This window comes from Paramacrobiotus metropolitanus, unplaced genomic scaffold (genome assembly GCF_019649055.1).
Source record: "Paramacrobiotus metropolitanus isolate TYO unplaced genomic scaffold, Prichtersi_v1.0 Parri_scaffold0000018, whole genome shotgun sequence".
Classification (NCBI taxonomy): Eukaryota; Metazoa; Tardigrada; class Eutardigrada; order Parachela; family Macrobiotidae; genus Paramacrobiotus; species Paramacrobiotus metropolitanus.
Window position 1 is genome coordinate 1,136,151 of NW_026570238.1, and position 20,633 is coordinate 1,156,783.

The window sequence follows — 20,633 nt, forward strand, 5'->3', positions numbered from 1 at the left end:
AGCTAATCGTAAGTATTGCACAGATATGGCTGTCCTACAGTTTAACCTGCACCAGATGCTGAACGAATTGAAATTAACCGGCCAATTCATATACAAATTTTCTGTTTTACGGTCTTCAGTGTCGGAGTATAGAATATTATGGCAATGTGAGCCTAATTACGCATTAATGGTTCACATATTGTGATGTTTACAAAATTAATAACAATCCCCTCATATGGGCATTGTTTTCCAATTATTTGAATAAATCTTATTTTAATGATGTTAGTATTGCTTATGAATTTTAAATAAAAAGGATAGAAAAGCGGAAACATAAAAGCATACACCCGATGAACCTTATTTATGCATACCTATAAATCGTTCGCGTTTTCACACAACGGCGCTTGCTGCCATTTATGTTCTATTTTCAGGTATGTACGTACGATGTTTGCAGCCAGGCAAATGGATCATTATTGTGGAATTATAAATTTATCCATAATAATGGCAATATGATGGCTCTGTTGGGCACGCCGACTTGCCGAATCGCTACATTAAGATAATCAATGGATTTGTGTCCGATAAAATTGTTATCTTATCATTAATATTTTGACTGAAAGCGAGAGTTTAGTCAGAGAAGTTTTCCAAGCAACCTGTTGCCACAAAACTTTATGAATGGTAGTGTGCGTAAACTACGAGGAAATTGGGGGGAAGGTAATTTTGAGGTTATCAGTATGTCTGAAGCGCCGCAAGTTTTAAATCAAACTTGTAAAGCAGCCGTAAGGATCTGATGCAACAATGCAAAATTAATAAATTCTGTTGTTGCGATTAATGTTATGCGAGCTACTTATCGTTACTGACAGTTACTGTAGTATCAGAGCATGGATGCCGGTAAACTGCACTGACAGGAATTACAGATTTAATTTTAATTGCGGGATTATCATGTTGTAAACAATAATTCATGAAGTATCCATGCTTGCATACGTGGTAGAAATACATTTTAAAATTTTGTATCTACTTGTCTCGAGTTTTAGGCAGCGTTCTCGTGAATATAAGTACTGTACAGTAATAGGATCGCAAGCGAAGAAACGAAGCGGTATACGTCGCCCGTATAAATAATGCTGTTTGAGTTAAGTTTCTATTAAAAATTTTAAGTACAGTATTCCTTCACTTCATGGATCTAGTTGCTGATCACAAACATACATTCTTTTAGAAAGTTTAGTAACAATTATTATGAACATCGAATATAAAACGTCGATATAAAACGTAGCAATTTTTAACTTGTAGGTACGCTCTGTTTCCGCTTCCGTTAAACGTGTGGCGGCTACGTTTACTGTTTGGCTTGGTTAAAACGTTTGCTATTTGGCTTGGCTTTTATACAGCCTTTACTACTAATTTAATATTTACTTTAGTGTTATAGCAGATAGCTCTTGCGTTGCTCGACAAACTGAAATGTTGAGGTTTATTTTTCGCCTAGGATTTTCTGTGGAAACGTTTTCATACTTCTTCCTTTGTTTGGGGTATGAATTTATGAAAAACAATGGAGAACCTGGTGAAAGCAGTTGGCGTAACAGGTATCAAGAAGGACAGTAACAGTTATTTTTCGAAGGCAATTGACTATATTGCGACCTGGAAGTGGCTCCATAATTTCAAATTGACGCGGTTTTATGTCGACGGGATCTACAAGCAGCTGCCCGAAACGGTAAGGTGTTTAAACACAAGGCCGAAGAACTGAACGAACTGCTGCAGCTAGCCACTGGAAGCTGCGCTATCGCGTTGAGATCAGCTGTGAATTGGTTTCTTGTCGCTTCCAGTGGTACCAGTCTTTGAATGCCTTGACGGATGAGCATTTGCTTTTGCTCCTACAATGCATCGAGAAACGTTCACGCCTTCGCACGGTAAGGGTTCTTCGAAATATTTCGTTTATTGACTGGCTGATTGTTTTTTTTCCTTAGACGTTCTCAATGCTGCCCGAATCCTTGCTTGATTTTTTGGAGGATACGAACAGGCTGACAATGGCGCGAAACTTGAGCGATGCTGTGGCCGAACTGCCTTCAGACTTGCAAACGTGTTTGGGTTTTTCGTATGAAGAACGTGGAGAGTCGTTTATGCTACAGGAATGTCAGATTCCTAGAAATTTAACGTATGGAATGAGTCCTAAAAAGTACCACGAAGTATCACGGATGGCTGTAATCGTCAGTCAAATTTGCCGTCAACAGGACATACAATACGTCGTGGATTTGGGCGCCGGTATGGTAAGAAATTTATTTTGTAGGATACAATTTCGTGCATCCACGAAAACGGCAACGCATCTTTAAAGTAATGAATCCGACGACTTTTTCGAATGACTTAATTTTATCTTTTGGAAGCGCTTTTTGGAAATTTATTTCGGCCATAGCTAATTTAGCATGCGTACTGACTGTTCTCGTTTTGCACTTTGTCCAGAAACAGTAGCTTGTGCAGCTGCAGTGACTCGCCACTGGAAAACAGAGATAATCATAGTTAACGAAATTAGAGAGGAAGTGAAATGATACGATCATGCTTTACGCGAAATGACTGATTGTGCTGTTCGACCCTCGCAAGCGCGCAAAAGGAAGTCAATGGGTGGGTTATTGGGATTTACTCAGAAGTGATGATTACGATAGAGTGGAATGTGGATAAAATCTGCTATCTTTGCCATCCGTTTTTGTTGTGACGTGATTTTATCAGACTGCGGTTAAAATTTTGTGGTTTTTGCGGTTACTTAATAGCAGGTTGCCTTGTGTGTATTTGTTTTCATGCGACGACATAAATGAGCGTACCTAATTTAATTTACGAATTTCGTGGCTTTGCCTCCCGATTTTAGTAGAACTACATATACAAGTACATACAAGGAAGCAGCAAAAATTTGTTCTAATCTGTACAGTACAAATTTAATGTATAGTTACGTATAGACTGTAACTACCTTTCCGAAAATCATGATAGTGAGATCTGAAATTAAAAATTATGCAGTTTTGGAAAATATACTGGTAAACGTCGGTCGTTGGCAGTTTGTTTTGCTGGGTCGTAGTTTGCGAACACATAGTATTTTAGAATTAAATCTAAATGATGGGTGATTTAATTACCGCGGGACGTATTTATTCTGAAATGCTTGATTTGGTTTTTATATTTATGCCGGTGCTAATGAAAATGTCGCTGTTATTAAATCTTTCGATTTGCATTTCGCTGATTGTTTTGATTTGTTCTGCCATATGTAGGGTTACTTGGATTGCGTGATGTGCGATGTGTACGGGCTTAATGTGATAGCAGTGGAGTGTGACTATATTCGTACGGAATCCGCCACGAAACGGGCCATCAAACATACACGCAAGCGACCCATGCGAGGACGCCTTTTTCATCACACTTTAAAAATAGAATCCAACGAGCAGTGCGCCGCGGATCTCCAGGCAATTTTAGAGCAATCTGGCGCCGACAGGTTCTGTTTGGTGGGGCTCCATTGTTGCGGTGATTTCACCCCTGTATTCCTGGACCTCTTTGCGAAATTGCCACTGGCTCGTGCCATGGTTTGCGTGGGATGCTGCTATCACCTGATGCAATATGATCAAAGCGGTTCGCATGTGCAGCGCTGTCCGCTGAGTTCCAGCGCGCGAACCATCTGGAACGATGTTTTGAAATCGAACAGTATGTTGGTGAGTGTGGCTTCCTTAAGACTAGCCACACAGGAAACTCGAGTGCGTTGGTTAAATGAACTGGATGCTCATGCGCACTGCCATTCTTTCCGGGCACTTTTAGAAGCTGCTGCAGAGAAAGGTGAATGCTGTAATGCGAAGCACCGAAATTACTCCAGTTTGTTATTTTTGTCTGGTTCGCTTTAATATCTTATCCTTTGAACTTGAGATTAATGTAATTACAGTAACGTGCAATTTGTGCGTTTCAGGTGGTTTTCTCATCCGTAAAAAACGGCGTCACGCTTCTACAGATGAATATGGTATTGATTTTGACGCTTTTGTACGAAGTGTCTTCAAAAATTACCAGATCGAAGGTAAGAAATGTCTCTCTGTAATCCGAATTTCGTATAATGTCGTTTTGATGTGCCACGTGCAGATACGCTAAACTTGGTTTTAGGCTGTACTGATGAAAGTGGTTTTGTTGGGCTTTTGAGTGAATGCTACACGACCTTCCACGAACCGTACTATCGCACTTTACGGATTTTTAGGGTGAGCTGGCGATGGTGTGATTAGGACATTTGCCTTCCAGAATCTAGTCTTGACTTACGTATTTTCATCTGTTCAGATCGTAGCTTTTCCCGTAGGTGCTCCAGGGCTTGATTCAGGGAGTTTTGGAAACCTTCATCACCATTGACCGCCTCTTATACATTAGAGAAGACTGCGATATTGACACATGCTGCGTGATACCAGTTTTTGATGAAGCACAATCTCCACGAAATCTCTCATTGGTTTCCGTGAAATGATGCCATGTACGGAAAAACTGGGGTTTTTTTATCTTTTCCTGAATGACTGTGTCTGCATAAAGTTTTTTTAATTTTAATGTGGAAGGTTTCGTTGATCGCTCTGTTGGTCAATAAAAGTGGTAGAATCAGTCCTGCTGTGCGTAGATGTTTTAAAATGTGGCGCCGGCGTTTTTTGATACCTGCCTATAAAGCAGCTTGCTCACGGTTTCTGGTTGTAAATGTAATTATGTACCATGTTCGCAATAGGTGGAAATATTCCAGATAAAAATGTCGTTCGAAGGCAAATCTAACTTATAAGAGTATAATGTTTCACAGTAAGTCAGTAAAATGCTGTTTAACTCCTGTCCAGTTGCTACTTTCGCTACGAGTACTTTAATCGGAAATCACCATCAAAATACGTAATACAAAGTGCAACTGGGGGCACACTACTTACTTCAAAACTAAAATTTAAACCTGTAAAAATTTTAAACCTGTAATTATGTTACTAATACTTTCGCTACAAAATATCATTGTAATTTGTTGTTCTTAATTCTGAAAACAGTTGGCTTCTTTAGGCTTTCGTTTTCATTGAAATGGAGCAGTTTTTCCTGCTCTTCGGCTGTGCTGCGACTTCCCAGATTCCATTGCCAGATTTTATTATTAAGGAACTCTAAAAATAGTTATCCCGTGCCGGCAGACACTTCCGGTGGTAGCAGAATTTGGCGCCTTGCGCAAGATAAAGTGGGTGTGGTCAGGTTTTGTAATTGGCTGTTCTTGGCATGAGTTCGCTGTTTTCTGTGTTTCGTAACTGGCGCGTGCCCGGGATTGTTTGCGATCTGGCATGGATGTTGCAATTTCGCGGACCTTCTACACAGACTGCAGATAAATTCTGTTCCTGTTTCCCACGTTCCTTTTTCAGACATAATTGATAATTCCTCAGACATGAATGCAAGGATACGGAAATCCTTAACACAGCATCTGGCTCGGGCGTTTTAACTAGTGACGGGTAAACCGTGAGATATCGGTGAAGACGGAAACAGCGCTTGACTTGATTATTTTTGGATCGCCCGATCGTCTACACGGATACCGTGCTTTTGTGGGATTCCGAGATTGGGATACGATTTTGACATAATGTCGGAAGCAAGAAAAACAAATGGTGCCGCAGTGCCGGCCCAGAAAACATTTGACGACGTGTTTGACGTTGTGGGTTCTTTCGGAAGGTACCAGATTCTAATCGTTGTTTTTGTCATAATCCCTATAATTCTACCATCGGGATTTTTAGCGCAGACATCGGTAAGCATCCGTACAGAACACTTTTAGGTTATCTAATCCGACACACCTTAAAAGTTTGATAATGCGTTGATATTGTCGTATTGATAGTTGATACTTAATAAATTTTATTGCTTGCAGTGCGTGCAACAGTGTCTTTTCTATGTTATTGTTGCCGTTATTGTTATACCGGTTTAACGGCTGATAATTTGATCGCATAACTGCTTCTGCAGCAAGTTCTGCTATATTAACTTCAACTCTGTGAGGTGCACTTTTGCATCTTTATTTACGTGCGGTGTTGCTGACTGCATGCGTTCTCGGATCGGAGTTTGTTTATGTTTAATCATAATTATGTGATAATTGTAGGTTTTCTTCGCGGCCGTCCCTAACTATGCTTGTGCAGCCCCGCATAATTTTTCCTGGAAGTCAGGCCAGAGGTATTCGTGGTATCTGGAGGACAATGAAACAGCGCCCGTGTTGTGGTTTCAGAACCACACCAAAGGCCAAAGTTGTCATACAGTCCGCTTAAACGCCACTGATGTTGAGTTGCCGATCACATGGAATGGAACGGATGAAAATGTTTGGAACAATGTATCTTTGCCGATGAAAGACAGGATTACCGAAGCATGCTCCGAATACCGATATAATCGCAGTATTTATCAGGAAACTATTGTTTCGGAATGGAATCTGGTATGCAGCCGGCGCTATATGATGATTTGGTCGTATACCATTTTCGTCGTCGGGGGAGTCATTGGACCGCTGTTTTGGGGGTATTTGGCAGATCGCATTGGCCGCAAGAAGGGTTTTTATCTCTGCGCAGTGTTCCAGAGTGCAGCGACTATTTTAACGGGGTTTTCGCCTAATTATGTCACTTACATGATTTGCCGCCTATTGGTTGGCATGACATCTTCGGCATCTTATACCATACCTTTTGTTCTGACCCTGGAAATTGTTGGTCGGGAGAAGCGAGCTCCTCTAGCTGTGGTCTTGTCCTTTACGTACAGCTGTGGCTGTCTGTTGTTTATTGGGATGGCGTATTTTATAAGGGAATGGCGGATGTTAGCTGGAGTCTCATCGCTTATCGCTACCGTCCTCTATATTGCACCGTTTTATTTTTTTCCGGAATCTCCAAGGTAAAACAGTTAGTTTGAGCAACAGTTTGCCGAAAATTTCGTTTAGCGGAGTTTCCTGGCTCTATCTTTTTAATTTGGATTTCGTATGAAGTAATCAAGCAGTTACTGCTTAGTAATAATAATAGTCGGCTAAATACTGCTGCACACACTTATAATAATCTTATTTGATATATGCGCAGTCTGGTGGTCATTTCTAACAATAAGGCCAAATTAACATCTCTAGGTGGCTTTTGGCGAAAGGCAGATATACGGAACTGGAAGAATTTCTCAAAAAGGTTGCCAAGATTAATCGACGCCCTATGACGATGCATTTTGCTAGCCTCCTTCCGCAGCAAGTGCGTGGTGTCGATCGTGAGGACCATACTAAGAAGCATTCTCCATTGGATCTTTTTCGTACTCCGAATATGCGCATCAAAACTCTGACTCTAATGCTTATCAACACCTGCAATAAAGGTGTCTCTCTGGGATTGAATTACTATGCTCCGTTGTTTGCGCAGGGCAGCCCGCATTTCACCGCATTTCTCAACACATCTGTAGAATTCTTTCCCTATTTATTCGCGAAAACAGCATTTCAACGTTTGGGTCGCAGGACGTCTTTATTTCTTGGGTTGTTTATATGCAGTATGGCATGTTTGGGAACGAATGTTGTTCCTTCCGGTTACGCAGCAGTGGTGACGGCTCTTACACTGATTGCCAAACTGTGCATAACCTTTACGTATTTGAATGGGAAATTATTCGAAGACGAAACGTTTCCCACTGTGATCCGTAGCGAGGGGCACTCAACGGTCAGCCTGACATCCGCCATGTTATCATGCGGTGTGCCATGGATTGTTATTAGTCTTGGTGATGAAGTGAAAACATTACCGTTGTTGGTTTTTGGATCATTGACTATAGTGGGATCGTTTTCTACGTTTTTGTTACCGGAAACAGTTCATCAGCGCCTGCCACAGACTCTCGAGGATGGTGAAGAGTTTGGGAAGAATATGACATTGAAGGAGCGCTTTCGTTTGTTGCCTAGACCTAAACCAAAGCCCGTTCTAGCAGTTCCTGAAGACGAGGAGGAATTGGAAACCTTGAAATCTCCCGTGAAAGAATCTTCAAACCGGTTGTGATCTTTTTAATGTGTTCCCTGATGACCTTCTTATAATCCCGTCCGTTTGAATGATGACTTTGAATTGTGATCATCCTTGTTTGCTATTTTGACTGATCTCCCAGTCAGTGTTGTTGTGGTGTGTTGTTAATGTTAACTGTTTTTGTGTAGCGTTCGTTAATCGTGCATGCCGTACGTAAGTTCGCAGTTAATCACTGTATATCGGTTTGACCTGCTCCTCCAGTGAGCCAGTGGTACTTTTGATACTATTTATGCAACTCAGGTAGTTCAGTTTTATTTTAGAATGCAGTACCGATGTTAATTTAGTTTTGCTAGCGTTGTTATTTATTGTTAGCTGTTATAAAAAATTGGTTAATGATTTTCGTGGCGGTGGTCGTGGCGCTTGTATACTAGTACAAAAACTTTACCATTGCTTCCAGTTAGTACATATCTAGACATCAATAACATTTTATCATGCAGCAGTACTTCCATGTTTTTTCTAAAAAGAAAATTACAAAGCCAGTGTGTAAGAAAATTTTACGCAAAAAATCATGCACAACAGTGCGGAGCGCGAGACAACCGACATGAGATACGTTTCCGCGCCCCAGTTGGCAACTTCGCTGCTTCAAGTTGCCTTCAACCGTTGCGCTCGCACATAGGTACTTTAATTTGTAAAGTGTAAACAATAGTAGTATCATTTCTAAAGGCATCCATTTTGCTTGCTAGAACATGATCGTTCATGAAATTTGAAAATTATTTGGAGATAACCATTCTGTCTTCATTACTCCGATTGTCACCGAGTCCCTAGATATCGGTTCGCCATCTTCTGAAATCTGAACTGATATGCTGCAGAAGTGATTTAATAATACTGCCTTTACGTACTTAAGTACATAAATAACGATAGAATGCGTGTTTCTGACATTTTGAAATTTCAACTTCCCGGCAGATGTTTCTCTGAATTCCCGCACTGAGTGTAGAACTAAAATTAACTCTTGCTGCGTTGTTAGTCCAGATTTTCTTAGTGTATACTTCGAGGCAACAGTCAAAAATCATCAGAATGGACGATCCATCTGCCAACATAGACTTGGAGATCGTGGATGTCAGCTCCGAAGCGGAGGTAAAACACACTTGTTTTGCCCTGATAATGGCCTGATATGCAGATTCTGTAGTAAACTTGAGAAACCTTTTTATAGGATACGCCAGGAAAGAATGTAATAGCTTCGAAAGATTCTGCTGCCTGGAGTACCGATACGCCTGGCCTGAACGATGCGTTCGTGATTGTTAAGGTAAGTTCGCGCGACTTTTGTCAAGAGATGAAAATAAGTCTGTAATAAAGTTCATTGCTGTCGAGTCGTCACATGTTGACTGTATAGAATCGAAAGATGTGTATGTCATGATAATCTTTGGATATTGTGAGGACGGATGATAATCAATTGCCAGTAGCCGTCCAAGAAAAAAACCAGGCTGCTCCGTTGTACTTGTTAACTTGCATTCTTAAAATTGCGAGTCAGGTTTGTTCATTTTGCCTTTTGTAGATGGACCGGCCATCCAAAATCCAGACAATACGAGTGGTTAACAACTGGACTGCCTTATTGGAGATTCAAGGCGAACGTGCCGCGAACGTTGATTCCGGAAAATGGGAGACGATTGTGGCCAAATCTTCCCTGATGACGCCATCGGATTCGCGCTCCAAAGAGAACGGCCAAGCCGAACGCCTGTTCACTTTGAAATCCGATCAGACGCCAGTTGTATGGGAACGCATCAAGTTCATCTGCCAGCAGCCATTTAATCGGGAGCTGCGCTTTGGCCTGACATCCATCCAGATTATCGCGCCGACTCTGGGCTCCGCGGGTGGTCGTTTTCAGTTGAAAAAGAAGGAAACTAACGGATCGATTCGACCGGGTGATCTCTTCGCTGCCAGTACACGAACAGACGAAGCGGATAGCGCCGTGGTGGAGAAGAAAGACGCGGCTGAGGAGCAGTCGCAGGCACTGGAAACCAGCCAGAACGGCAGCACCACTGAGAATCAGGAGACGGAAACCAATGAACCTGCACCGCCCGCACCGGAATCCAGTCAGTCTAGTCCGCGAAAACGCGGCCGGCCGAAGAAGGAAAACAGTAGTCCACAGCCGTCGACATCGAAAGGTGGTCGTGCGCAAGGAGTCAAACGAAAGAAAGACGAAGAAGAAGACCTGCCGGATGACAATGAAGAGGACGACGATAATAGTGTTAGAAGGAAGACTAGACGAGGTAATCTTTTTGTGCTTCGGAATCGATCCACTATGTAGTACGTTGAGAAGAAAGTTTAGCGCGAATGGAGACTTGGCTTGAAAAATCAAGCGTCTGCGTTATTCGCGAGCAGACCTGACGGATGTGTGAGCCATGTCCATATTGCACACTTTATAATGTGCCAACGTATCAAGTTGGAGTTACCTGGTTTTGTTTTGTAGGCGCGAAGACACAGGATTTGAAGGGAATAATGAAAGGCTGCGTGATGGCTCTTAGTGGTTTTGTCAATCCTTTGCGATCTGAACTTCGCGAAAAAATGCTTGATATGGGCGCTAAATATCGACCAGAATGGGAGGATGAATGTACACATCTCATGTAAATTTTATCATCCATTTCTTACCATTAGCAGTAATTTTGGCAGTAATTTCGACCTTGTGCTGCACAAGCAGACAGCGAAATCTGTTTTTTTTATTATTAGTTGCGCGGTTGCCGGAACACCGAAATTCAATCAAGTTCGTGCTGCGGGCGGACGCATAGTGAAAAAAGAGTGGATCGAGGAATGTTACAAGAATAAGCGCATGATGCCGTGGAGAACATTCATGTTAAAGCCCAAGCCGACTAAAAGAGACGATGGTTAGTTGGATTAGTGAATATTCCCTGATCGGAATTTCATTTGTCTTTCCATTTGTTTTCAGATGCTGATGACGAAGAAGATGCGAAGTTTCATGAAGATGAAGAGTGGGGTAAGTTAGTTCAGTTGAGTTGCTTTTTCTTGAGTGTCATTAAGACGTTAGATGTTTAAGATGTTAGCACAGCCTAGCAGCTGCTTCCACTCGTTTAATTTCTACAATTGATAGGCTAATATTGCGTAAATGATTAATTAGTGTCTGTCGATGATTTACGCCATCCATATTTTTGAAATAAATTTAGATCTGATATAATAAAGTTGTTCTTTGTGTAATTTAGAACCAGATGCGGATGAATCGTCAGGTGAAGAGGAAGAGGATGCTGAGGAATCGGATGCAGATATTGCAGATGAGCTTGATGATCCTTTATCTGATATAGATGAGGAGGAATTTTCTGCCCATGAAGATGTCGATGACCTAGAATCAGAATCTTCCGGGGATGATCGAAAAAAGAGGAAGCGATCTGCAAAATCCAAAGTAAAAAAGCCTGCAGCGAAGAAACCTAAAAAGAAATCCCCTAAACGTCGTCGTGGAGGCGTGCATTACGACGATGAAACTGACGAAGAGGAGGACGACGAAGATCTCGATCTAACAGACTCTGAAGAAACGGTGGACGATGGGAAGGGATTTACACCGCGACAGCGACCACTCTTCCGCAACATGCATTTCCATCTGTACGGCGAATTTCCAGATGAGACCGAAGAAGATGAGTTGAAGTCTTTGATAACCGATCTTGCCGGGTAAGTGTTGTCGAGTTCGTGGTTAGCTTCTTGCTTTGACATGGTTGGCTAAACCGGTAATGATTTCATTCCAGAAAATCAAATTCGGTTTTCTTCAAGTATTGCCAAAATAAGGCATCTGTCAAATTTGTTTGTGATAGCGCTTTGTTGAGTGGCACTTAAAATGATTGTGGCAGTTAACTTCAATTAGCTTGATTAGTTCCTGTTCTTACAGTACCATTCGTGATCATAATGATGAACTTGTGACACATTGTGTTACACCGATGAAATGGAGTCCTGAATTTGAAGAGGTCAGTTAAGAGCTTGTTTACAAAAGCAGCGTTTTAAGTGTAGCCACAGCCCCACATGAATTTTTGTTGTGGAAATGGTTTAGGTAAAGCGTGAAAATCCGCGAATGCATTTTGTCACGCCAAGATGGGTGTATGACTGCCGCGACAAGCGAACTTTAGTGGATCCGAGATTGTACCAACTACCCAGAAATGAATAATTTCCATGCACAGAAACGACGTACAGTGTGAAGACAGTTTTAGTAGTAGTGTTTTAAAGGGTCCTTTGTTGCGTGTGCTCTCTGGGCAGCTTGCCTTCCTTTGACAAGTTTCACAAGCTCCCTGACTTGTAAACGTTGACTGCTGTTATTTCGGTTCCGATATGTTGAACTAATAAGGCGCTTGAGCTGATATTTGACGTGCTTGTCTGTACTTTCAGTTACTGGTTTCGCACTAACTATTGGCAGTGCACACCAGCAGAATCATCTAATTGTGAGTTTGGTGGTCCTTTTTACAAATTGTTTTTGATATTGCAGTTTTTGCCTTGGATATTTGACAATCCGTACTTTATGTGATGTGGCATTCGCTAATTGATAACACCGAATAAAATGTCACGCAGTGTTCGTTTACGAAACAGAATACACTCCGCAAAATTTATACTTGTATAGATAACACAAACGTTGATGAAGTTCAGACAGTTCAGAGTGGTTGTTCGCCCCCAAAGATGTTCAGGTTCAGTAGTACGTGATGTGTGCTGTAATCTGATTCCTCCTGTATTTTCTATAAGTAATAATTAGTTTCCATACTCGTATTGTATGATGAGTGTATCATCACTTCGCATTTAATCCTGCATTAAAATTTAAAGTTCAGACAGTAATTGCTGCTGTCAATGTTCATGTATTGTATGTACCGGTGCTGCAGTCTGTACATAAGTACAGACTACAGAGCAGTTCAGTCATCCCGCATGCATTTAGTAAACCATCCAGAAATTGCCTCAGTCTCAGCAATTATAAAGAAGACGAAATAGTGACGGAAATACTGAACTACAAGGGTTTAACGGTATAACCACACATCGAAATACGATATCGCCCTTCATGATGCAGTTATCTTGCAAGTGAGCCGCAATTTAGGTTGTTTTCAGACCCACTGGGGTAGTAAAGCTGCATGCCAGTGCTGCACGCATTTCCGCCACACCAAGAAATTATTTACATATTGAAGGCTAAAATTGCCAAGAATTTCCCTCACAAAAGGGACTAAACCGTTCCATTATGCCATGAAGTTATGTGAAAGAACACCACACAATAAAACTCAAACCAAACTGGGCTAGCGGACAGCTTATTTTGAATACGAAGATGTTCCGTGGACACCCATATCCAAGAAGACGTTCCGTTCATAAAAGCCTTTACTGTAGTAGTCTGAGTAATTCACCGGATCACGGTTAGGATATCCAGGATCACCCTGTAGCATTGCCGAGTATTAATTTTACTTTTGACGCACTGACAGTGAATACAAGCGCTACATCACAGGAAAAAATTATTTGCTACGGACGGAGTAAACAGTACGTTTCCGGTGCTTACTTTGAAGGTAATGGCTTAAGCACTCTAATGCAATAATAATTATAGCAGTTCCGGGCCGAAAACATACCATCTCTTGCGAAACGCTATCTGTTATTTTCCCGTACGTTGAACTTTAAACCAGACTAATTTAAAAGGAATACTCGAGCTCTCAGTAAAACATTCATCTCACCGGCAACAAGGTAGGTTTTCCCCATCTGAACATCCAGCCACTATCTCGTTCCCAGCTCTAAAACAACCATAACAATAAAAACTTATGCACAGCAATGCAAACTTAACCTTTAGTAACTTAAATGAAAAGAAAATCAAATTTTTCGTGTGGAGACATTTATGGAACAAAACATTAAACAGCCAGCAAAAAAAAGTGCGCTAATATTCAGCCAGCCTCAGAATAAAGCTACTAAAAAAATTAAAAGTCGACTTTTAAGTACTGGTAAGGTTACTCAATCCAAAAGGTGCAGAAAGATGTGCAACAAAACGATTTAGAAGTTACTAGTACAACCCACAGTCACCCACTTGATAAAATACCAGGTTGCTTAACAGTTAATGCTAAGCAAGGCCCAAGGTATCAATTTTTTGATAGCTTACAACGTTTTTAACATTCTTGTTCAGCATTAAAGCGTAATATAAAACAAAACTAGGAGCATAATGGAAAATTACCGACTGGCGATATTTCAGGTTATAGAAAATGCAACATCCAATGACCCAAGCTAGCAGTCCTTTTGGAATAACGTGACGGAAGAACAGAGCAGCGTGAGGACCCTGCAAAAGTTAACTACCATGAAGCCGATGAAGGGCCCCCTTCCATGAACTGCAAGCTGCAGATCATCAGCAAATACACCTACAATGACCGGCTCCAGTTTGGTGTAGAAGAGCCAATTCAGGGGGGTTTTGTAGAAGCGCTGAATGGGATTATTCATTATGCGATCCATTTCGGGGAGATATTTTGGTTCATCGGGCGCCAATTCCTGATCTTTGCACCACTTCGCACGCCATTCTCGCTCCTCCATGGTCATGCTGGTAAGACGCTCTCGCTCATCGGAAACGCGTCCCGCAATTGGCATGGGACGGTCGCCGAAATAGTTTGTTTTGCCTCGATAGTCCGACGACATGGTTGAGCAGTAAGATGCACCCGAAGCTGCAAAACGCAAAATCCAAAGATGCCACCGTAAAGTACGGTACCTTTTGCTCAAGTCAGAAGTGTTATTAGAAAACACTCGTTTATGAACAAAAACAAAATATAATAACAACCATCCAATAATCCACGATAACCTAGAAATCTTTTAACTTCCTACTTCCCAAAATAATTGGAACGCCAATGAGATAGACTCTTCACTCATGTAGTACTCCCAAGTCCCGAATCCAGCTGCGACAGCGTGTGCGAAAACCAATCCAGCTGCGCCCACAGGGGGTCACCTGACGGCTCCGCATCTTTGTTTCTTAGGGTCCGTTCTCCGTTGGTACAACTAATATTTTTGGAGATGCTCCCCGTTCCTATTATTTTTCACCTAAATTTACAGTTAATGAACAATAAAAATTAGTATCGAAATTATAGGAATAGACGGAAATTCTCAAAAATCATCAGAAACGGGGAAGATTAGGAATGAATTATGGGACGACGCTAGCAATATCACAATATTCAGTCACTGCTTGTAAAAGCTTTCGTCAATGGGCTGTCGGTGAATTATGAGATTAGTCACAGTACTCATACGGTCATATCGGTAAAATTAATGATTTCAAACTTTAAATCAACGAAACGATTATACTCTGACTTCCTTGGCGAATACCAAACCCGAGTCTGCCTAGTGCGATGTGAGCTTTATTATTGTTACGAGATTCTGATATTCTCGTCCCCATTCTAATAATATAAGCAAGCATGCAGACAAAAAGAGCATCACAGAGTTTTAATTTAAACTTTAACATTCACACATTCGTAAAACCATCGTAAAACTCTAAAAAACTTTAAAAAGAACTTTCCACACAAACTGTCAAAACATATACTGTCGATCAAACTTACAAAGGGCAAAACTTTCAAACTCAGAAAGACTCTTTATGGAAGTCGAAATCGTACTCATTAGCGAAGTCCCGCAGTTCCTGACCCAGTACCGGCGGACCACAGAAAAACACGGATATCTTTCCGCGTTTATTTTTATCTAAATGTTCAAACACCTACGAAGGATACAAAGAAAAGCGTCAAATACATCTTCGTTTACCAATGCAATGCACATTTCCTTACGCTACGCCAATCGGGACGACCAGGAATGGCACGCGAACGAATTCCCGTAATCATATCCCGGTTATGCTTCTCATAAAATATATCCAAAGCCGTAGTCAAAGCAAAGGCGTATAAGTCTGCCATTCGTGTCGCCGAGGTGACATAGATGCGGATATCAATCAGACGGTCCAGCTCATTTTCGCGCAACTGCTGTATGTCGAGCCGTTCCAGCAATTCCACAAACCATTCGATGCTACGCTGGCTATTTACCACCCAGATAAACGTCACCTGTAAGACAGCGCTGTAAGATAGCATAAAGGTCACCTGTAAGATACGTTGGCTATTCATCACCCAAATAAAGGTCACCTGTAAGATAGCCTTTAATAAACGAAGTTCAGTCAGATTTATTTCTTCGACATTACCTTTTTCAACTGATCCTTTTGGCCAGAAAACACACCGGGTGCCCATTCGTGGGCGCATTCAGGACATCGCATTTTAGAGGCATGGTGGCGATACATTATGCTCTGAAGGATGGATGCAAAGGGAGTCACACCAATACCAGCGCAAATCAAGACGGCATGCTCAGCATTGAAAATTCGACCGGAAGGTGTACCGTAGGGTCCATCCACGTAGATCTGGAATGTGCAAAGACCATTCATTGATTAACCGAGTTTCAATAATCACCATTCCATAAAACCTTCAAATGTAGCACGAAACAATATTAATACGCTAAAAGGTCCTTTGACTCGCGGTAACAACTGGCAACTGTTTTCTTCAGCACCTTCTGTCATTCTCATCCACTACTATTTTAGTTCGCTACTGAACTACTGTAGTTCGTTATCGAGACAACACATTTTTTTACAGCTCAGCGGTGATATACTGGACTTCCCCGTATGGCTGCCCAGAACTGGCACTTTATTATGCAACAAGATAATCATGTTACAGTTACACTACTCTAGTACTATTAATAGCCAGCATACCGGAACATGAAGAGCACGAACTGGTTGACCTTTGACCGACTGGCGTTTCTTATGGAACACGCTGGGGCCATGTTCGAATCCTGGGAATAATTTACTAAATGGATTCAGCGTATCCACCTTCACTCCACCGCAATTGCGCTCGTGATTCTTGAAATATGTATGCAGCCGCTTTGTCCATTCACCCAAGCAGCGCACGTGCAAAGTCACGGCATCTGATGATCAAAGCAAAACAAATCAGTTAATCACCGTATTGGATCACGCAGCCGTGCAGGAAATCAAATCACCTGAATTCTCCGGGCAACTGCTGATTGTAAAGGGATGCCACTCAAACCATGCTACATTGGGAATGTTGACAAAAATATAATCACCAGGATTAAAGGCAAAATTAGGAGGATGGTTGAAGGTCAGCTGTGTAACCTAAATACAGAAACGTTTACATTTTTTTTAAATACAAACTGTATTTGTATGTTGTAGCTTAAGTTTCTTTGATCTAATACACAACTGAAGCAGAATTTTAGCGATGTCAAACACGTTTAAAATGCTTGCAGCTACAAGTTTTTACAAAAACAATGTTGATCAAAATTTACAATTTACCCCAGAAGCCCATAATACAACTTCTTTGATGTAAAACTCCCCTTCCACTAAACGCCGTATACACCGGGTCATGCTAATCTTTTCCAAAATGAAAATGACACCAGGACCGACAATGAACTTCCAAAATTTGTCACTGTGCACGATAAGTAGCAGCATATACGGAATGTACAGGAGGTGAGAAAAAAAGAACACCTGGAAGACACAAATGCAAAAGATGATTTGAACTGATTTGAGAATGAGCGCATCACCTACTTCAAATAATCCTGATCGACGGACAACAGGGAGCGAACAAATGAACATTACGAGGAATGCGAACAGTATTGGCCAGCCGGTAACGGAAACGACGCCGGGATGAACCCCTAGTCCAGGTTTAGTGGTGAATAACAGCTCGTAATAAGTGAAGTTGGATCCATCACGCACCAAACAATCTAGAAAAAATGTTATGAGCACAGAATTTCGTTTGGTTTTTCACTTATGGTAAGCAAGTACAATAAAAAAACTAATTATAATTCTCTTTAAAAAATTCTGTACAGAAATTAACTTAATGAATCATGTCTTCGGTTCAACAGGTGTTCAGAATGCGAGGAATTTTAACGATAGAAGTGGTACCGTACCAAAATGGAACATATGGAGAATGAAGTGACCCAACACACAGATCAGGACGACCCATCCAATGACCTTGTGCGCGAAAACAGCAATATCGATTGGCAAGTATGGACCAATACGAGTATTACGAATGTATGTCAGTGTCCGGCGTAGCATAAATACTACCAGCAGCATGGAATTCCAGTTCAGGTTCATTCCGAAACCGTGAGCAACCGCGTAAAACGGAAGACATCGCTGGGTTGTAATATCATCTGCAAAGCCGGCTCCTTTAAAGAATTAATTCATCAACAAAAGAAGCGTATTTAACATAAAACTAACGAGGTCGGATAATATCAAAACTATCTGTTATGACTGCAAATTTGCATGGCTAATTCTAAACATTCTGATGTGTCATTTCACTGTCACGCCCTTCCACTGACCACTAGCAAACAGAAAATGTGGAAAATGTCGCCTACATTGGGGTATGCCAAAAGAACTAGATTAACAATGAGACTTACGTTGAATTAACTTACGCTGAACGTAAACCGCATACAGGGATCCATACAAATAGAAGGCAACGACCGAAAGGGCATAAAAGACCGCCCAAAAGAACTCGCGTGGATTGTGACGGATATATGTCGACGTCAGGAAGTAGGGAGGACACAAACGCGATAAATCCTGCCGCTTCTTAACCGACGGGTGTTTCTCAGCTGGAGGTTTCAGAAACCGGGAAAATCTAGATCGGTACATACATTAATCCTGATAACTTCGCAAAATGCGACCCGTGGTCGTTTAGTTCATTTGTCAAGTAATTAATGTTGCCTACGAAATCTGTAAGCGCTCGTTCCACTCCGGAAAACGCTCCAGTCCTTGTTGTAACTCATCAAAAGTGATAACACCATCCATATTAACGTCCACCGCATCAAAGAGTCCTTTCGTCATGTATTCGATCTGTTGAGGCGCAATGGCCAGTGCATTATCATCAATGGCCGCCGACAGCACAGCCGTAAATTCGCCTGCATCAATTGTCTGGCTACCTGCGAAAAGTTGTAAATCACTGAAATGCACCCTGAAATTCTTTCTTCTGTTTTCTGATAAAAAATGCTACACGTTTTCTACTTATTAGCTCGTACCGTCAGCATCATAAATGTCGAAAATGAGTCGCAATTTCTTGGCGGCACTGGCCTTGGTCATTGCTGAAAGAAGCCGGAGTAAATCGGCCACGATGATGTAACCGCGATGATTCATGTCGAACAAGGAAAACAGGCGATCTGCGTAGTAAGCCTACAAAACAATAATCAATACAGTAAAAATGATTATCAATACATTGTGGGATTCTTGTATTGATACTGGATGGTAGGAACAGGTATGCCAAAAAAATGCAGTAACAGATAATTAATTTTACATATTTAATGGAGAAAATCCAGTTATGACAACGAATCACAATATCACACGAATCAAAAATATAATGCAGGGCAGTCAGAATAACAGCAACATGATAATTAGCATCTCCAACGGATATAATTCGAATCTCCTTCACTTACTTTTTCGATACCCAGAATCTTTTTGAACATGGGCAAATCCAGTTGTGCTTCCCGGGATATTGACCCCATTCGCTCTTCGATCCAACTCATCCATGCCTGGTCTTCCTGAATGCTGTTGAAAAAACACGAACGTTCAACACGAAGACAATATGAACACACCAAACCGCTACAATGGTTGTGTTTACCTCAGAATTTGCGATCCGTAAGGATTGGGGTCACGTCGCAACGAGCGGCGAATCGAGCGCTGCACTCGCGAACCCAGGCGACGGATGGACGACCCGATTCCTGTGTTTTTGTTGGAGAGCACATCCTCCTCCATCTGAACATTGCCATACACAGGATTGTCCACGTTTCTCTCTAGCAGCTCTTTCCAAGCATTTTCTTGGCGATTGTTTCCTGGTTGACTCATGGGACTCTGGATGGTCAAGGTCGTCTTAGGCAGATCGGTCAGCCCTTCCCGTTCCAGCTCCTCTTCGAGTTGCGCGGCGAATCGCACTGACTTTGTTTCCCCGTCAGCCGTGTCCATGGCTCCGCGAGCTCAGGATTCTGTATCGCCAAAGTTTTGCACGATGATTTGGAATGCGACTACCGACTGACAGTTGACAATGCCACTGCAAAAAACTGGATAAACAAAAGCTTGTTGGTTTAGCACCCAAAAGCGTGGCAGTGAAGTAGAAATTCTACGTGGACTAAAAATTTGGCAACCGGACATCGCCCAGGCACCAGACTGCTTATCGGACAACTACCGTATAATTATATACAGTACTGTCCGTACATACAAGCAGACGGTGAGCTGCAAGTTGTGAAGAGTGCGGCGCTGTGCATTATTCTGCAAATGAAAATACAGTACGAATTTGTACGTACAATGATACGTACGTAGGTGAAATCGCGTTAATAAGAAAAGACAGTTCGCAGACAGCCAGACACAACAAAAAAGTACAGTAGTATTAAACACGGTCCCTCTAATTCCACTTTCTATGGTAGTACAGTATGTCGTAATTCGTAAGTAGTCGGTAACAATACCGTAAAAACCCACGGAACCCGGGTTTTTCATAAACCAAAGTTTTTTCACAAACAAAAAGGAATTTCAGAAAACAATTCCAAAAGGTTCAAAAATATGACTGCTTTGAAATATCAATGGGTTAAGGCCTAATCAAAGAGTCACTGATTTAATTAATGTAAATACAATAGTATGCATTTGCTACGTAAAATACAGATATACATCCTTACTGTATAAATATTGTGTGTATGTACAGTACATATAGATATAACTAAATTATTCACATGGCTTGAACCACTACAGTGTAAAATGAGCAAGGAGTAACT

The 20,633-nt window shown here is 41.5% G+C and overlaps 5 protein-coding genes across 11 annotated transcripts; 3 read left to right on the forward strand and 2 right to left on the reverse strand.

Moving 5' to 3' along the window:
- Positions 1-123: 123 nt before the first annotated feature.
- LOC129585758 (probable methyltransferase-like protein 25) lies at positions 124-4,545 on the forward strand. 6 transcript variants are annotated; one of them, XM_055478590.1, is made up of 9 exons: positions 124-146; positions 1,451-1,493; positions 1,583-1,675; positions 1,788-1,871; positions 1,929-2,228; positions 3,210-3,762; positions 3,890-3,994; positions 4,078-4,169; positions 4,265-4,545. In XM_055478590.1, the coding sequence occupies exons 1-9, from the start codon at positions 139-141 to the stop codon at positions 4,421-4,423; spliced, it is 1,437 nt and encodes a 478-aa protein (XP_055334565.1). In that variant the 5' UTR covers positions 124-138; the 3' UTR covers positions 4,424-4,545. The 6 variants fall into 6 exon arrangements, with proteins under 6 accessions (XP_055334565.1, XP_055334560.1, XP_055334566.1 ...); XM_055478585.1 differs by lacking the exon at positions 124-146 and adding an exon at positions 166-407; XM_055478591.1 differs by lacking the exon at positions 124-146 and adding an exon at positions 166-407 and having other exon boundaries at positions 4,253-4,383.
- Positions 4,546-5,098: 553 nt separating this feature from the next.
- Positions 5,099-8,273, forward strand: LOC129585715 (organic cation transporter protein-like). Its single transcript, XM_055478515.1, has 3 exons — positions 5,099-5,695; positions 6,038-6,804; positions 7,028-8,273. The coding sequence occupies exons 1-3, from the start codon at positions 5,534-5,536 to the stop codon at positions 7,914-7,916; spliced, it is 1,818 nt and encodes a 605-aa protein (XP_055334490.1). The 5' UTR covers positions 5,099-5,533; the 3' UTR covers positions 7,917-8,273.
- A 231-nt stretch (positions 8,274-8,504) lies between these two features.
- Positions 8,505-12,427, forward strand: LOC129585714 (DNA repair protein XRCC1-like). Of its 2 annotated transcripts, XM_055478514.1 has the most exons (10): positions 8,506-9,011; positions 9,088-9,180; positions 9,430-10,144; positions 10,345-10,498; positions 10,602-10,756; positions 10,819-10,866; positions 11,090-11,113; positions 11,189-11,549; positions 11,764-11,839; positions 11,923-12,427. In XM_055478514.1, the coding sequence occupies exons 1-10, from the start codon at positions 8,952-8,954 to the stop codon at positions 12,034-12,036; spliced, it is 1,800 nt and encodes a 599-aa protein (XP_055334489.1). In that variant the 5' UTR covers positions 8,506-8,951; the 3' UTR covers positions 12,037-12,427. The 2 variants fall into 2 exon arrangements, with proteins under 2 accessions (XP_055334488.1, XP_055334489.1); XM_055478513.1 differs by having other exon boundaries at positions 8,505-9,011; positions 11,090-11,549.
- Positions 12,428-12,701: 274 nt separating this feature from the next.
- LOC129585822 (uncharacterized) lies at positions 12,702-14,717 on the reverse strand. Its single transcript, XM_055478705.1, has 4 exons — positions 14,235-14,717; positions 14,050-14,151; positions 13,562-13,618; positions 12,702-13,273 (listed from the first exon to the last, which is right to left on the reverse strand). Exons 1-4 carry the CDS (start codon positions 14,499-14,501, stop codon positions 13,151-13,153), a joined length of 549 nt encoding a protein of 182 aa, XP_055334680.1. The 5' UTR covers positions 14,502-14,717; the 3' UTR covers positions 12,702-13,150.
- A 475-nt stretch (positions 14,718-15,192) lies between these two features.
- Positions 15,193-20,041, reverse strand: LOC129585817 (NADPH oxidase 5-like). The gene is made up of 13 exons (XM_055478691.1): positions 19,493-20,041; positions 19,308-19,419; positions 18,897-19,047; positions 18,590-18,800; positions 18,297-18,499; positions 17,793-18,035; positions 17,431-17,606; positions 17,179-17,370; positions 16,869-17,001; positions 16,585-16,796; positions 16,027-16,239; positions 15,626-15,892; positions 15,193-15,558 (listed from the first exon to the last, which is right to left on the reverse strand). Exons 1-13 carry the CDS (start codon positions 19,831-19,833, stop codon positions 15,427-15,429), a joined length of 2,586 nt encoding a protein of 861 aa, XP_055334666.1. The 5' UTR covers positions 19,834-20,041; the 3' UTR covers positions 15,193-15,426.
- Positions 20,042-20,633: the final 592 nt, after the last annotated feature.